The 13,720-nt window shown below is 51.2% G+C and overlaps 1 protein-coding gene and 1 long non-coding RNA gene across 9 annotated transcripts in view; one reads left to right on the top strand and one right to left on the bottom strand.

Annotated features, from left to right (window-relative positions):
* Positions 1 to 310: 310 nt before the first annotated feature.
* On the bottom strand, positions 311 to 5,542 carry LOC118549289 (uncharacterized). 2 transcript variants are annotated; one of them, XR_004924020.2, is made up of 5 exons: positions 5,370 to 5,542; positions 3,449 to 3,520; positions 2,401 to 2,627; positions 1,932 to 2,050; positions 311 to 1,759 (listed from the first exon to the last, which is right to left on the bottom strand). It is a non-coding gene; the product is annotated as an uncharacterized LOC118549289 (long non-coding RNA). The 2 variants fall into 2 exon arrangements; XR_013445310.1 differs by having other exon boundaries at positions 311 to 1,770.
* A 2,532-nt stretch (positions 5,543 to 8,074) lies between these two features.
* TCOF1 (treacle ribosome biogenesis factor 1) overlaps positions 8,075 to 13,720 on the top strand; it is a 37,537-nt gene continuing 31,891 nt past the window's right edge. For all 7 annotated transcript variants that reach the window (XM_036113567.2, XM_078066741.1, XM_078066738.1 and 4 more), the window contains exons 1-2: positions 8,075 to 8,240; positions 10,855 to 10,910. In XM_036113567.2, coding sequence (XP_035969460.2) covers positions 8,133 to 8,240; positions 10,855 to 10,910 — 164 coding nt within the window. In that variant the 5' untranslated portion in view covers positions 8,075 to 8,132. The remainder of the gene's footprint in view (positions 8,241 to 10,854; positions 10,911 to 13,720) is intronic.

Genomic DNA, 13,720 nt, shown 5'->3' on the forward strand with positions numbered 1-13,720 from the left:
AATTTTTTTTAAAAAGCAGAGAGCCAGACAACGGCTCCAAGGTCAATTGTCTCCCAGGTCACTGATCACTGTTAGAAAATTCCATCTGGAGTTTATCCCCTAGTCATGGCTCCTAATTCTGTTCCTTGAGGATCCCGTGTGATTGTGCAGGCTGGCAAGTGCAGAGAGGAGGCTGCATCTCCCAGCCACACCCCCTCCATCGCCACCCCCTCTACCCCTCGCCACCCCTTCCAGGCTTTAAAGCAGATGGCTGTTCACACAGCATGTTCTTTTCTGTGGAAAGTCCTTGAGAAGCCCAGACGCAAAGGAGGCTCAAAGAAATCCCACCACATTTGTCAGTGGAGTTCTCTCTGCTAACCATGGACTAGGCTCAACAAGGGATGCTCAGTGAGGGGCACTGAGCTGGGTGTCAGGACATCTGCTGTTGATATGCTGGGTGACTCTGGGTAAGCGACAAACCTCTCTGAGCCCCGGTCTCTCCACAGGTACACTGATTAAAATGTGTGGTCCAACGTGGTGGGCCCAGCCCTAGAAGCATCAGAATCGACTGGTGAGGTTTTTAAAGTGTTGATGCCCGGGCTCCATAATCAGAATTGCCTGAGGTGGGGCCCTGGAATTGCATTTCTCTTGAATTGCCAGGTGATTCCAATGCACGGGCAAGTTTGGGGATCAGACGGTCATTCCAGGTTGGACATTCACATATGTCAGAAAACTCTGTCCACGTCGCCTTATTTTCTCTCCCCACCCCCAGTGCCTTCCTGCATCTTGGTTAATCATCACCCTGAATAGTTGATGCCAAGCAGGGTGCTGGGTGAGAATGAGGGAGCAGATGAGCTTCCAGAATGCGGCCCCTCTCAGCCTCCCACTCCTTAGTAACCGCAGGGAAGCTGAGAAAGAAGGCGGGGAGGAGGGGCAAGCACTTGCACCCCTCCACAGGTGGAGGAGGGTCTGGTGGTAGGGACATGGCCCATCTGCTGAGTTCCTAGCCCTCTGCTCCAAGTCCCAGTGCCCCAGCTCCTGGAGGCAGTGCCTTCCTCCCCGCCCCCATCCTTGGCAAGGGCAGGAATCACCACAAATCACAGAATTCTAGAACATCAAAGGCAGACCAATGTTTTCTCGATGGAAGCCATTCACTGCCGTCTTACCACCTGTACTATTATTTAATTGCTACTTTCTTTTACATTGACTCACTGTTTTTTTTTACTTCAATGCCTACTTTAGCCCCATTCTAAGCAATAATATCTGTGAAATAACAGGTTTGATGTGCTAGTTATTTTTTGTCTAATACACATTAAAATAAATACATAATGATTTCCATTTTAAAATGTCCATCTATTTATCTCCTGAAGTCACTTTGTGCGTCACTGCGCTTTCAGAAACGCAGAGCTGGTCCAACCCTCTCGATTTACAGAGACGCAAACTGAGGCACAGGGAGAGGGGGGGCCACGCCACTGGGGTGGCCGTATTTCCACAAGCGTCCACCTGGAGATGAGGGGGTGCACACCAAAGGGCTTGTGGCCAGCCTCGGGTCCCGTGGTGACCTTGACCTTTAGGGAGACCTTTCTTTGGTGGTGCACTGCCCCCTCCTGGTGGGCCCTTCTGCAATGTAGCTCCTCCTGGAAGGAAGAGAGGGCCTCCTTGCAGAGCAGAGACGACTGGGCTCGGGTGAGAAGCTGAGGCAGTCAGGGAAGGCACCACGGAAGAGGTGGTATTTGCACATGGGTCTGAAGCGTGACCAGACAGGGCTGAGCTTGAATACCTGTTAGGAAGCTGTGATTCATTCTCATGGTCAGTGGTTGACCTCCCGGGGGAGGTTTGATAAGCCGGGGAGAGAAGTCACGCCAAATGCAGTGTGGAGAACGGACAGGGGAGGAGAGAGGGGGGCAGACGCAGCTGGAGGGAAGGGAGGTGTGAAGCGGGACAGCACCTACCTCGGCCTCGAACCCGGCTGGGACCTCACCAAGCCGATTCCTGCCTCTGCTTTGGGCCTGTTTCCTTATCAGTGAGAAGAGAGAGCCAGGCTCCATGCTCTCCAAGGACACTTCCAGCTCTGAGAAATAAAACCACGTAAATAGGAAATTATGCTGATGAAGTTGTGAACTGCTACACCCTCTTGGCAGTTAATCCGGCTTTAGCTATTAAAATAAACCAGAGCATCCCCTCTGGCCCACTTTCATTCCATTCTACAAAAATTAAAGCTCCAGTCCATAAGGATGTATTTGCCAGGGCGTTGAGAGCAGCGCTGTTGTATTAGCCAGAAAAGGAGAAATAAATAACCTGTCCCAGGCTATCTCCCACCTCTGTCAGCAGGAGTCCCTCCCCCCAACCCCCCTGCAGCTGGCCTCCATCCAAACTCTGCCCCTCACCCGCTAGCTCAAAGCTCATGGCCTGGGGCCTTACCTCGCTGAGCCTCAACTTCCTCCTCTGTGAACGGGGCAGAGAACCAGTGACAAGCTCCACAGGGTGCTCTGAGGGCGAAACCCGTTAAGTGTTGGTTCACCTCGCATGGTAGGTGAGCTGCCACTCTTATTCAGAAGGCTGCAGCAGATCCCAATGTCTGGAGAAATGGCTCAGATCTGTCACTTGGTGAAAAAAGCGAGTTGCAGAGTTGTGTTTAGGATGATCCCCTTTTGTAAAAAAGAAAGAATAGAGAGAAGAAAACGGGAAATGGGAGAGGATTAAAACCTTATAAAACCTTATGCAGGGTGTCTTTGTCTGTCTGAGCCCGGAGGGAGGGTGTGAAGGGACCTGACATCAGGCCCCTAGGGGTTGCTGGGGGTGGAGGTGGGGGGGCAGGTGGTGCTGCAGGGTGGGGAAGTGAGCTGGGAGTGGGTGACCTGGAGGGAAGGACTAGCTTTATCTTTGGACATCCCTGATTTGTTTGACTCCTGACTTCAGCAATCCCTTTTAAACCTTTTGTAAATCTTTAAAATCTCCAATGAAATTGAAGAAAAAAGAAAGCAAGAAATTGTCATCCCAGGAGAGGGAAGGGGACTGTGGGAAACCTACTGGCCCAAGTGACTTGGCCCAGGGAGAACCCATTGTTACAGTAGATGAAGGGGCCATCTTTGGGTTCTGGGGACAAAGGCAGCCTTCCCAGATGAGACCCTCTCTTGAGAGTTCCAATGCCAGAAGGGGTTTTGTCCAACTTCTCCAACCAGTAGAAATGTTGAGGATCAGAGAGGTCAAGAGACTGGCCCAAGGTCACACAGCAGAGCCTGGCCAAAAAGGCAGTTTCCTGACTCCTGGCTCAGTAACCTCTCCCCTATATCATGCTACCTTCCAACTCAGAGCAGGAGCCATCCTGCTGGGAAAAGAAGGGTATAGTGTCCCACCTGCTTAGCTTCTTTCCCCTCTGCTGACAGTCCCTCCTTCACTCATTTCCCTCACTGAGTGCCCTCACTGTGCCCTGCTTGAGAATTCAAGATGACTAAGGCGTGCTGCTTACCCGAGAGGCACTCGCAGTCGGGTGGTCTGGAAGCTTCTGGCTTCTACCACTAACAAAGACATCTTTTTCTAACTGGTAAAAAAAAAAAAAATGCTCTGAGGCTAATTTTTTTTTTTAATGCACTGTTTTGTTTGCTGCTGTCTTAATTGCTGCCATGTTATATTTTATCAGTTTAATGTTTTAATTTTGTGCTTGGGGCCTGAGGCAATTCAGTGAAGGGTATGATTTAGAAAATCAAGGAAATAAAAAAAATTGTCCACATAAGAAGCAGCCTCCCAGGAGCCAAGGACAAAGCATAAGTGCTTAAAATGAATTCTATTAGGAACAAAACAAAAACAAACAACCTGTTGCCAGACAGAAGGTATTAGACCATCCTGGTTTTGTTTTTGTTTTTTAATTTAATATCAGTTCTTCCTTTTTCCCAAGGTCAGCCAAAGACTCATGACTCAGTACCCTCTCCATTGACTTCTAGAAGCTTCCACATTTCTGCTTCCAGGCTTGTACTCACAATGTGTGCCCTGCCTGCTCTGCCCTCCTTTCTTCCTCAGGAGACAGGCTATAATCACCCTTGCATTTGCCAATATTTGTTGACTGGTGTTGGAGATAACACAGCCAACAAGACAACCCCAAATCTGCCCTCGGGAAATTTACATCCTATGAAAATTCATTCTCAATGAGGGTGATAATACCCCATGGGGGTGAAAATAAGTTCTTGGAGGGGTGAAAAAAAGCTTTGATTTACCCAAAGATTTGTATGCTCATCAGCCTATTGACTTATCTCAGTGGCCCATCCAGCCCCCCAATCAGGAACCTGGGCATTGCCATCAACTGGACTTGCCAACTGTCTTTCAGCTCCGGCTGCTGGTTATCAACCTCATGGTGGCCCATTCCCCAGAGGCTTCCACTCTCTCCCTGAAAATTGACTCCATCTGTCTCCACTTCCCTCCTTGCCCATTCTAGATCCCAGAGCCCAGAGACTGAGCACCTCTCTTGCCAACACTTTAGACCCCTGTGCCTCTTTTCCTCACCCATCTGGCAAAACCCAAGGCCTCTAGATAAACCCCACTAAGTACTTGCCCCCGGCCTGCACCTGGGTAGGTGAGCTACGAAGGGGGAAACCTCTTAGTGGGACGGGACAGGACGCGCGTAAATTAACCATCACCATCCTCAACTGGGTTGGTGACACTATCAGGCAATTGGGGATTTTGTGGGCAAGTTTGCTTCCCAAGTCTGAATGCTCATTCTCCTCCTTCCTCCAGACTCTTCACCACCTCTTCCTCGCTCTCAGCAGAGGACCTTGCCTCCCACTTTGCAGAAAAAATAGAAGCTCAAGATGAAATCTCCCTTAACATCCCACTACAAACCTACATCTACATCTGCACCCATCCTCTCTTTGTTCCTTCTTTTGGTTCTAGAGAAGTCATCCCTCCTCCTCTCTGAGACCAACCCCTCCACCCACATGCCTGATCCCATTCCCTCTTGCATATGCTCCTTATCCACATCACTTGCTGATTATCTCCCCTGTTCCCTATACCCCTAATTAAGCTCTCTCCCTTGATCTGCCTTTAAACAAACCCAGCTCTCTTGCACCTTATAACACACTTCCCCCAGCACACACACCGACCCTGTCACACTGTCTCTCTCCTCCCCTTTGCACAGAAACTTCTCCAAAGACCCACTGCCTCCTTCATCACCCCCTTCACTCATTAGACCACTGCCACCTGACCTTCTCCATCACTCCACAGAAGAAGCGCTCCCTAAAGCCGTCAACAGTCACCACAGCCGTCATTAAACCAAAGCTCATGGTCCCATCCTCATCCCATCTGACTTCTTAGAGCATTCCCCATGGGCTCGCCCCACTTCCCTGAAACTCATCCCTTGCCTTCCTTCCCTACACCCACCCTCCTGGGTTTTCTCCTACCTCTCTGTTCGCTTCTTCTCAGCCTTGCCAGGCACATCCTCCTCTGCGCAGTCCTACCCTGTGGGTATGCCTCAGGGCTCCCTCCTGGGCCACCTTCTCTCCTCTGTCTGCGTTCTGCTCCCTGGTCAACCCGGCCCTCAGCCACAGCCTCAATCATCATCTCTCTTCTGACAACTTCCCATCTTCGTGTGGGTCCAAGCCCAGGCCCCCAAGTGCCTACCCGACACCTGCACTCCATGTCTCAAAGGCATTTCAAGCTCCACCTGCCTAAAGTGGAACTTAGCTTTTCATGGCCCCCTCATCACCCTCCCGTCCCCACTCTGCCCCCATCCCTGTCCTCTGCAGGCTTCCCTTTCTCAGGGAAAGTCGCTGCTTGCCAGGCTGCACAAAACCTCACAGTCCATCCTGACGCTCCCTCTGCCTTGCCCTCCATTCCAACACATCTCTATGACAATTTTACTTCCTTACGACTCTGGAATCTTCCACCACTCTCCACCTCCGCTGCTACCAACATTGCCCCATTATATTCTCCCTGGATGCCTGCCTGCCCTCCTAACCCTAACTTGTCTTCTGGCATGGACGCATACACACCCTACTCCACTCTCCACAGGCATTCACACAGGTCACATTAAAATGAAAAATCATCCTGTCCTTCTTGGGCCTACACTGTCAGTGGCTTCCTATCATGCTTAAGATGAAAAGAAAGATTCCTTAATGTGGAATCTGCCTGTGCCCACCTTCCACATTCCCCAATCCCCCTGCTCTCTCCCTAAGCCTTCCTACCAAGGCCTTTTCTCGCCTCTTCTCTCAGCTGCACCTTCTGCCTCAGGCCCTTTGCACGGGTTCTTCCCTCTGCCCAGGAATCCCCCCCCCATCATCACCTACACATCATTCAGATTTCCTCACAAATATCACTTTCTCAGGGAATCCTTCCCTAACCCCCAAGAAAGGATAGATCCCTCCTTCCTGTTAAATGCTTTCACAACAATGGCTAACATACATCTAGGCACAACTCTGTTGTTAGAAGCTCTTCTTAGCATTTCTGCTTAGAACTCAGTTACTCCTCATGACAACCCTATGAACGTAGATATTACAATTATCTCTATTTTACAGATGAAGAAGCTGAGGCACAGAGAAGTTATGTAACTGACCCAAGGTTCCCTAGTTAACAAGAAGCAAAGCCAGAATTTGAACCCCAGCTGTGTGACTCCCGCACAGTGTTTACTGTTCCATAAGAAAACTCTATTCTTTTCCTCTCTGCATGGACTCACTGTTTGTAACAAAGTGTTCATATGACTGTTTAGCCTGTGTCTCCCCCTTTAGACTTCAAGCTCTGTTGGGGTGGAGACTACTTCATCCCAATAGTAGGTACTCAATAAATATTTTACTAAATGGCTGAATGCAGATTCCTCTCCTCCTTCTTCCTCACTCACTGTATTCAGTCACCTGGTCCTATCCCTGTTGCTTCCTGGAGCAGTAGTTCCTAACTCCAGGAGGTTCAGTTATGTGCTTATCCACATCCTAAAATTGGTTTGAAAACGTTATGTGTCTGTACACATTCAAAATTTTCTACAGCAAAGTCTAGGTGGTTCATCCTATCTTCAGTTTCTCAATGGGTCCATGAAGTTAAAAAGAGCTGATTCAAATATTCCCCAGCCTACCTCATCCCCTCCCTGCCAACCTCCCCTCAACAAGTACAACAGCTTCACATCTAGTTTTGTTCTCCACAAATCCATCCTCCACATTTTGGTGATAGAAATCTCTTAAAAACACAAACCCGGGTCACCCTCCTACATAAAACCAGTCAGAGATTATCTATCACCTTTGGAACAAAGTGCAAGCTCTGCTCAGCAGGAGAGGGTGCTGTAGGGCCTGTTTACTTCTCCATCCCCTGTGTCCTTGCTCATCCCCTCTTCCCCACAACTACAGCCCACCAGCACAGACCGGGTTCTATGTTTTGGCTTCCCAGCCTATACCAGGGTGGTTTCTCCTGTCTGTATACAGGCAGTGCGTTCTGCCTGGAATGCCAGTCCTCTCTTCTGCACCTAGAAATTCCTGCTCCAACTTTAAGCCTCAAATTAGATGTCTCTTTGGGGTTAGGTGCCCCTCCTCCCGGCTCCCATAGGCTGTGCCTGTCCCTGACAATGCACTCAAGGCATTGAACCATAGTTGCTTGGTTACCGAATCTCCCTTGAGCTTTGAGGGCAGCCACCGTTTCTTATCCATCTTTTTATCCCTCCATTCTAGGTGAGCACTAGCCTAAAGTATGGTGCTCAAAAACGATTTAGGCAATGAATGAATAATGACGAATAGTCATGGGTCCTAAAAACTCTGTGAAGTGAATAAATGAGCGGGTAACTGGAAGTTCGGGACCAGAGAGAGATGCAGATTAAGATGTTCAGAGATGAGTAAAACCTTATCGCAGACGTCACAGCGAACATGGAACACAAATGCCTGCAGTGAGCAAGTCTAGAGGATTTAAGAGGGAGTCATTCATCTCAAGGCCAGGAGGCGTGTCTAGGCCTGACCACGCCCTCCCCCGCCAATGGGAGGCCTCGTTATCCTCCAAGCCTCCGCCCCTTTCACCCGCCGGGGCGGGGCCGGCCACTCCAGGAAATAAGACTACATTTCCCGGCGCACCGCGCGGCGCGGGGCGAAAGAGGAGCCGGAAGTGGGGCGCGCGAGGTCTAAGGGCACGAGGGAAGTGGCGGGCGGGGACTGAGGGGGGCGTGCAGGTGAGCGGACGGGCCGGGTTTCGCCGGCATGGCCGAGGCCAGGAAGCGCCGGGAGTTGCTTCCCCTGATCTACCAGCATCTGTTACAGGCGGGCTATGTGCGCGCGGCGCGGGAAGTGAAGGAGCAGAGTGGCCAGGTAAGCGTGCGCGAGCCGTGTACTAGGGCCGCGTGCAAGATTTGGAGAGCGACTGCCTGCGCCCCCTCCCTGAGCGGCCTGGCGGGCGCCCGGAGCCGGACCCTGCGGTGCCCCGGGAGGCGGCCAGGCGTAGTGAAGGAGCCGCAGCCTCTGCCCCCTGCGGCTCCCTGTCCTTCTGGGCCTCAGTTTCCCCAGCTGTGCAGTGGGCGGGCCGGGATGTGAGATCCGACGCGCAGGGCTTTGTAATTCCCGCGCCCCTTACCTCCACCCCCTTCCTGGTAGTGGCGGTTTAAACTTTCCGAAGTCTCGGGCCACGTGGCTCAGCGCGGCCGCGGAGGGCGAGAGGGTTGCTGAGAGTCTGAGGGGGTGAATTGCGACCAGACCCCGGGAAGCGTGAGGAGGCGAAAGAGCGCCGACGGAAGGGGCTTGTGGCCCCTTACTTGAGGTGAAGCTCCGGCCCTCATCCCTCCCCTACTGGGTCAGACAGCTTTGGATTGCGAGCTTGTGGTGGAGTCATTGCTTACTTCATTCATTTTTTTCAGCACTCAACTCTGGCGCTCAGGGTGCTGGTGATAGAATGTTGAGCACGGTCCCCCAGCCCTCCTAGGGTTTACATTCTAAATCTAGTAGGGGAAGTGGACATAAAGCAAAGAATCACAAAAGTAACTGTACACCTAACACATTAGGTGCCAAGAATGAGAGACATAGGGTGATAAGACAGGATGGCAAATTGCCCATGTCAGGGATATCCAGGACTGCTTTCCCGGCGAAGTGGATGTTGATTTGAGACCTGAGAGAAGGGAAGTGGATATTCCAGGCAGAGGTGCAAATGCTCTGTGGTGGGAGGGAACTTGTTGCATTTGTACTGGCCTCTGGAAAGTCCACTGTGGCTGAAGCATGGAGTACAGGGTGACAGGGGGTAGGGAGCTGGCTAGAGCCGTACTGTAGTTAGTTTGGTCTTTATCTGAAGAGCAGTGGTAAGCCACTGGAGAGTTTAAAGCTGGTAAAGTGGATATTGACCTGATTAGTCACCCCTTTGGCTGTGGTGTAGCCTCTGGTCCTGATGCTTGCTCCCAGGATCTCCCTAAAGCGTGATGGGCCCTAAGACATTATCCTAGTTTTTCTCAACCCTCTCTGGACCTTGATTGCCTTCTTACTCCATTTAGGTCACTTAACGGGTAAGTGGGGTAAGAGACAGTACCCATCTTCGCTGGGGCATTTGTCTAGGCCAAAGTATTTTGTCCTCATGGAGCATACAGTGTAGCAGGAGCAGACAGATGACAAATACTTAAAAAAAAAAAAGTTGGGCGCCTGGGTGGCTCAGTTGGTTAAGCAACTGCCTTCGGCTCAGGTCATGATCCTGGAGTCCCGGGATCGAGTCCCGCATCGGGCTCCCTGCTCGGCAGGGAGTCTGCTCCTCCCTCTGACCCTCCCCCCTCTCATGCTCTCTCTCTCTATCTCATTCTCTCTCTCAAATAAATAAATAAAATATTAAAAAAAAAAAAGTTAATGATGTAGTGTGTTAGGTGATCATAGGTGTTAGCTATAAAAGTAAGGCAGGCAAGGAGGATAAAGAATATCAGCGTTCAGTTATAAATAGGGTGATCAGGAAGCCCCACTGAGAAGGTGACATTTCACCTGACATTTCACCTCTGAGAAGGCAGAGACCTTAAGGAAGTGAGGGAATGAGCTATGTAGTTAGCAGGAGAGAGCATTCCAGGCAGAAAGAAAAGCAGCACTTTTGAGGGCCAGTGAGGAAGCAAGTGTGCCTGGGGCAGAGCAGAGTGAAACCGACAATTGGAGTCTGTGTTATCAGCTCATGTGCTGGGCACTGACTAGAATATCTTGTTCAGGCCTGATGGCATCCTGCTAGGTGGGTGCTGCTCTTATCCGTGTGTTATAAAGAAGAGCCTGAAGTTTGAAGAGGTGAAGAGATTAGCTCAGCCAGTTAACAGAGGAGCTGTGCCTGACTCCACATGCAGCCTCTTGGCCATTCTGCCCGGATCCCTGATTCTGCCCTCAGCTCACATTGCTCACTTGACCTCCCTGGGGCACTTGACACCCTGGGTTCTTGACATTTACAGAGTGGGCCATCTGGCCTTGGCTCCAAAGGGCTGGATTCCACCCAGTTCCCTCTGCTTCTATCAAGGGACCGGCCCATTTGGTTCTAGTCTCTTCCCAGCGGACGCGTGGACCGCGGTCATGCCACCTGGATGCCTTGGGTGTCTGGGCTGTGGTTCCTACTGCCCTGGGAAGATTGACCCACCTGGCCTTTCAAAGACTTTTGAAAGGTCAGGGGTGGAAAAAACTCTGTCTTGTGGCCTCTAAGCATGGAGAGTGCAAGGGAGGTTGGGGGCTGCTGGATAAATGCTAGCCTGGAACATTCTAACTCCAGTCTCTCAAAGGTACCTCTCACTAACATGTTGTCTTAAAAGTTTTTAGCTGGAAGTACTTGCTCTGCTTGCCTCTGGAAGGTTTGAGTGGTACTGACAGGGCCAAGCAGACATATTTTCCAGAGCAAAAAGTCTCCTGTGAGGTCGTGGAAAGTTGGGCCCAAGGAGGACCCATATTGTGCTGGGGGGTTAATTGCTGCTTTCTCTTTACTTCTCTGCAGAAAAGTTTCCTGACTCAGCCTGTAACCCTTATGGACATCTATACTCACTGGCAACAGTAAGTCTGATGGGGCTGAAAGAGTGGAGTAGGGACACCCCAACCCATCAGCTTGAAATAAGCTAGGATTCTAATCTGATCTGCGATGTGTCTGCATAGCCCACTGTGCACACCGGCATTGCCCCGAGAAGCCAGGTCACAGGTGTGAGTGTCTGATAGTGAGACAGAACGCTGAAAGCTGAGATCAGTGCTTTCAAGGACCACAGCTTCTCAGCAGCTTGTTACTCATTCAGTCAACAAACATTTATTGAGTACCTACCCGCTAAATGCCAGGTCCTATTCTAAGCGTGGAGATAACTGTCATGAGTGAGACAGACATGGTTCCTTCTTTCCTGGAGCTGACATTGGAGTCAGGGAGGTAAGCATGCCTCAAAGAATGAAACAAGTAAGTGTAAAATTAAAATGGTAGTAACAATTATGAAAAAGGACCTGGTGCCAAAACCCCATAAACGGGTTAGCTGGGCCTCATTTGGGGGTTTAGGAGAGGTTTCCCTGTGGTGACCTTTGGTATAAGGGCTGCAGGGAGTGGGGGAGAGAACTAGGCAATAGGTCTGGAGAGGCAGGTAGAGTGGGCCTGGCAGAAGGAACTGTGGTGCTGAGGCCGTAGCTGCAGCCACAGGCCAGAGGAGGCTGGACGGCTCGCAGGGTCCACCCCATGCAAGGCCTCATCGTCCATGGTGAGAAGTTGTGTCTTTGTCCCAAGGGCAGTGGGAGCCATGAAAGGGTGCAGTAGAGAGTGGTGAGATCACTCTGCAGGATGGCATGGCTGGTTGGGGCTGTGGACACCATCATCCAGGCAAGAGCCGATGGGGCTTGAGACAGGAATAACAGAGGGGGTAGAGCATCAGATAGTCAATTCCAGGAATATTAGGGGATGAGACCGGGAGCTGTGGATGGTCTGGAGGAGTGGGCTCCTTGACTCCCAGGTGCCTGGCTTGTGCCCTTGCATGGAAGGTGGGCCTGAGAAAGAAGCAAGAAGCAAGCCCAGTTTGGGGGGAGAGTTGGAGGGAAGGGGAGGACATGTTGAGTGTGAAATGTCTGTGAAACATGCAGAAACAGGAAAGGGGGGATAATCCAAGGGCATATCAACAGAGGAATGGTTTGAGAGGGAGGGAGGGGATAATCATTCTCTCCGTGAACTGGCCTGACCACAGTCATGCAGGGGAGTGAAGGACCTGGCAGTCATGTCCCATGAAGAGTGATTAGAAACTACTGAACTGGGGCGCCTGGGTGGCTCAGTCGTTAGGCGTCTGCCTTCGGCTCAGGTCATGATTCCAGGTCCTGGGATCGAGCCCCGCATCGGGCTCCCTGCTCCGCGGGAAGCCTGCTTCTCCCTCTCCCACTCCCCTGCTTGTGTTCCCTCTCTCGCTGTGTCTCTCTCTCTGTCAAATAAATAAATAAAATCTTTAAAAAAAAAAAAAAAAGGAAACTACTGAACTGTCCAGGTTGGACAAGAGATGGCAAAGGGGCAGGTGATATGTCTGCACATCTCTGAGGACGAAGGGAGTGGGCCGTTCCCTGGGGCTCTGAGAGACTGAAGTGGGACCCAGATGTACTGCAATAGGGAGACAGTCTTCAGCTTCTGAATATAAGCACTTGGTCATCAGAGCTATCCAAAAATGAGGTAGGCTACTGTTTCCTGTCATCGGAGGTGTGTAAGCAAAGGCAAGAATGGTGTGGAAGAGATCCCAGCTTTCAGTGGAGAGCTAAGGTCTGTGAAGGCGCTGTCAGCTCTCAGTGCTCAGCTTTCCTCTGCTGTAAGGTAGGGTCAGAGTGCAGTGCACACGCTGCACCCTGCACTTCCTCTCCCTCACCCCCTTCAGCGTGCCCAGGGGTCTGGCACTTCCTTCCCTAGAGAGCTGCTTCAGTGAGCCCCTTCCTTGTCACTGGTCCCTTCTGTGGGTGAGGGGTACTGAATGCAACGAGGACCTCACACCCACCAGAGGCAGCCTAGTCTAATGGTTCTCAGCAAAGTTCAAACCCCACAACGAGCTGTATGACCTTGGGCAAACTTGGCTTCCTTGAGTCTGTGTCTTCATCTGTAAAGTATAGTAATAATAAATAAGGGGCTAAACCTGGCCATCGGAGGCACTCCCCCCCCCCAATATTTATAGAGCAGCAGCTACTATGAGCCAGAACTGTTCTTGATATATCTGGAACCGACCAGAGAAAAATTCCCCCCCTTGTGAAACTTAGATTCTGTTGGGGTGAGAGGGGCAGAATGAATTGAGAAGTGTAATAAATGAAACCTCAGGGGAGTCCCAACAAGTGGCCTTCCTGGGAACAGGGGACCGCAAACTGTGGCAGAGCATGTCTAGCCCAGCTGGAGAACACGGGGCATAGACAGTGACTCTGTCGGGGTGGGAGGGTGAGGTCAGAGGAGATGGTCCTTGCACATTCCAGGGACTCAGCCATCTGGGTGCTTGTCCTGCCCATGCCGCAGACTTCCAAACCTCCTCCTCTCTGACCCTAAGCAAGTCACTTAGTTGTTCATTTTTTGAGATGTAAGCTACATGCTGAAGATACTTAGTGAGCCAGCAGAGGTTCCTGCCAGGCCCCCCCACCCCCTGAGGTTTGACTACGTAGTTGGGGAGTCAGGCAGGAAGTAAGTAGAATAGCAGAAGAGAGAAAAGTGCTCTGAAGAAAATGAAACAGGATGGCAGGGCAGAGACTGGCGGGGGTGGGGCACGATCAGGCAGGGCCTTTGAGGAGTCTGTATTGGCGCTGAGTCCTGAAGCACAGGAAGGACCTGAGCAGGGTCTTCCAGAAAGAGGGTGGTGCAGGTGCTGCAAGTTCTGGAGGAGGGGGAG

The sequence above is a fragment of the Halichoerus grypus genome, chromosome 2 (genome assembly GCF_964656455.1).
Source record: "Halichoerus grypus chromosome 2, mHalGry1.hap1.1, whole genome shotgun sequence".
Lineage (NCBI taxonomy): Eukaryota > Metazoa > Chordata > Mammalia > Carnivora > Phocidae > Halichoerus > Halichoerus grypus.